Raw genomic sequence first — 1,900 nt, 5'->3', positions numbered from 1 at the left:
GCCTGAATTAAATAAACAGAAAATCAAGCAAGAGTTAGAAGAGATTCAACAGAGAATTGAAAGGTAGGGGCTATCTCAGCAGAATAAAGAACAGGAAGGTAAATTATATTCACAGCTGAACCAAACCCTCAGGGACGAAGAAATAAAGTGGAGATTGAAATCAAGGCAACTTTGGTTGCAGGAAGGAGATAAAAACACAACTTATTTTCATAAGCAAGCCACTGTGCGAAAACTTAGAAACATAGTGAGCACAATAATGGACAATGAGGGAAACCGATATAGTACCCAGGAGTCTATAAAGGAAGCAGCCACCAGGCATTTTTGTCAACTTCTGACTGAAGACAAAGGTTCAGAAGATTACTCAAACATGCTCCAGTATTTGCCTAAAGGGGTCACTCAAGAAATGAACAACAATCTTACGAAAGAAGTGGAAGAAGAGGAAATTAAAGCAGCTATTTGGAGTTTACATCCCGATAAAGCACTAGGACCGGATGGATTCCCCATCTGCTTCTATAGGGAACATTAGTCAATAATTAAAAAAGATCTCTTAAGGATGATACGATTGGTGATGAGAAAAGGTAAAATGGGGGGATTCACCAACTCCACTTACCTTGCATTAATTCCAAAAGAAAATCGCCCTTCCTCCTTCTGGAGATTCCGGCCAATCTCATTATGCAACTCAGCCTACAAAATAATTTCGGAAATATTGGAAGCTATACTTAAACCTCTCCTTCCCTCCTTGATTTCTGAAAATCAAGGGGGCTTTCTCCCCAACAGGCACATTACTGATTCTATTCTCCTTGTACAAGAGGCCATCCACTCAAGTTTAACCAGGAAGGAAAATGGATTTTTCCTAAAGCTGGATCTTGCAAGAGCTTTCGATAGGGTAAGGCACTCCTATCTGTATGTTGTTCTTCATAAAATTGGGTTCGATCCTTCCTTCATCACTATGATTGCAGCATGTATAACTGGACCTTGGATCTCCCCCTTAATAAATGGGAGACCATGTGCAGCCTTCCAATCATCCCGTGGTCTCAGACAAGGTTGCCCGCTTTCTCCCTATCTGTTCATCCTCATGGCTGAATCATTCAGTCAAGCCTTGGACTATAACAGGAGAGTAGGATTAATCACTGGCATCAAGATCGAACATGGAGCAAAGAACATCAATCATTCACAGTTTGCAGACGATACTCTGCTGATAGGAGGAGCATCCACTACAATAGCAAGGCGATTTAAAAAGCTCTTGGACCAATTTATGGATTACTCAGGAGGGAAAGTCAACCAGATAAAAAGTTGCATTTATGGATGGAATACTGCAAATCATACCATCCACAGCATAGCAAGCATATTTGGAGTTACTTGCAGTCTAATCTGGAACCACTTCTCCTACTTAGGAATGCCAGTAAGTTTGGGGCCCTTGAAAGCTGACACCTGGAATGAGATACTGGATAAAATAAAGAGGAAAGTGTAGCAATGGGTTACAATGTGGTTGAACCCAGCAGGAAGGCTAATTCTACTAAAATCAGGTATTGCATCTCTCCCCATATACCGTTTTTCTTTATATCATGCTCCAGCTGCTTTCCATCAGAAAATGGAAAAAGTTCTCAGGCACTTTCTTTGGCAAGGAGGGAAAACGGATAAAAGCAAATTCAATCTAGTAAGCTGGAAGAACATAATCCAATCTCAGGAGAAAGGAGGATTGGGCATTAGGTCCCCAAAGCTTCTCAACTTGGCCCTCGGAGCAAAAATAGTATGGAGACTGATCACAGGGCCTACAGTGTGGTGGAAGAAGGTTTTGGAGGTAAAATACCTAAACTGTACAAGGCAGCAGCTTCTGGAGTCTAATATCCCTAACAGAGATTGTACAAAAATCTGGCATCTTTGTAAGAAGGCAATACCA

At 41.3% G+C, this 1,900-nt stretch overlaps 1 protein-coding gene across 1 annotated transcript; it reads left to right on the top strand.

Annotated features, from left to right (window-relative positions):
• Positions 1-1,075: 1,075 nt before the first annotated feature.
• Positions 1,076-1,471, top strand: LOC149257855 (uncharacterized). Its single transcript, XM_089389209.1, has one exon. The coding sequence runs from the start codon at positions 1,076-1,078 to the stop codon at positions 1,469-1,471; it is 396 nt and encodes a 131-aa protein (XP_089245335.1).
• The last annotated feature ends 429 nt before the right edge of the window (positions 1,472-1,900 follow it).

Source organism: Pinus tabuliformis, chromosome 6, assembly GCF_031772625.1.
Source record: "Pinus tabuliformis cultivar Carrire ecotype Pingquan chromosome 6, CPIR1, whole genome shotgun sequence".
Lineage (NCBI taxonomy): Eukaryota > Viridiplantae > Streptophyta > Pinopsida > Pinales > Pinaceae > Pinus > Pinus tabuliformis.
Note: the sequence above shows the minus strand (reverse complement) of the source record. Positions and strands in the feature narration are given on the sequence as shown.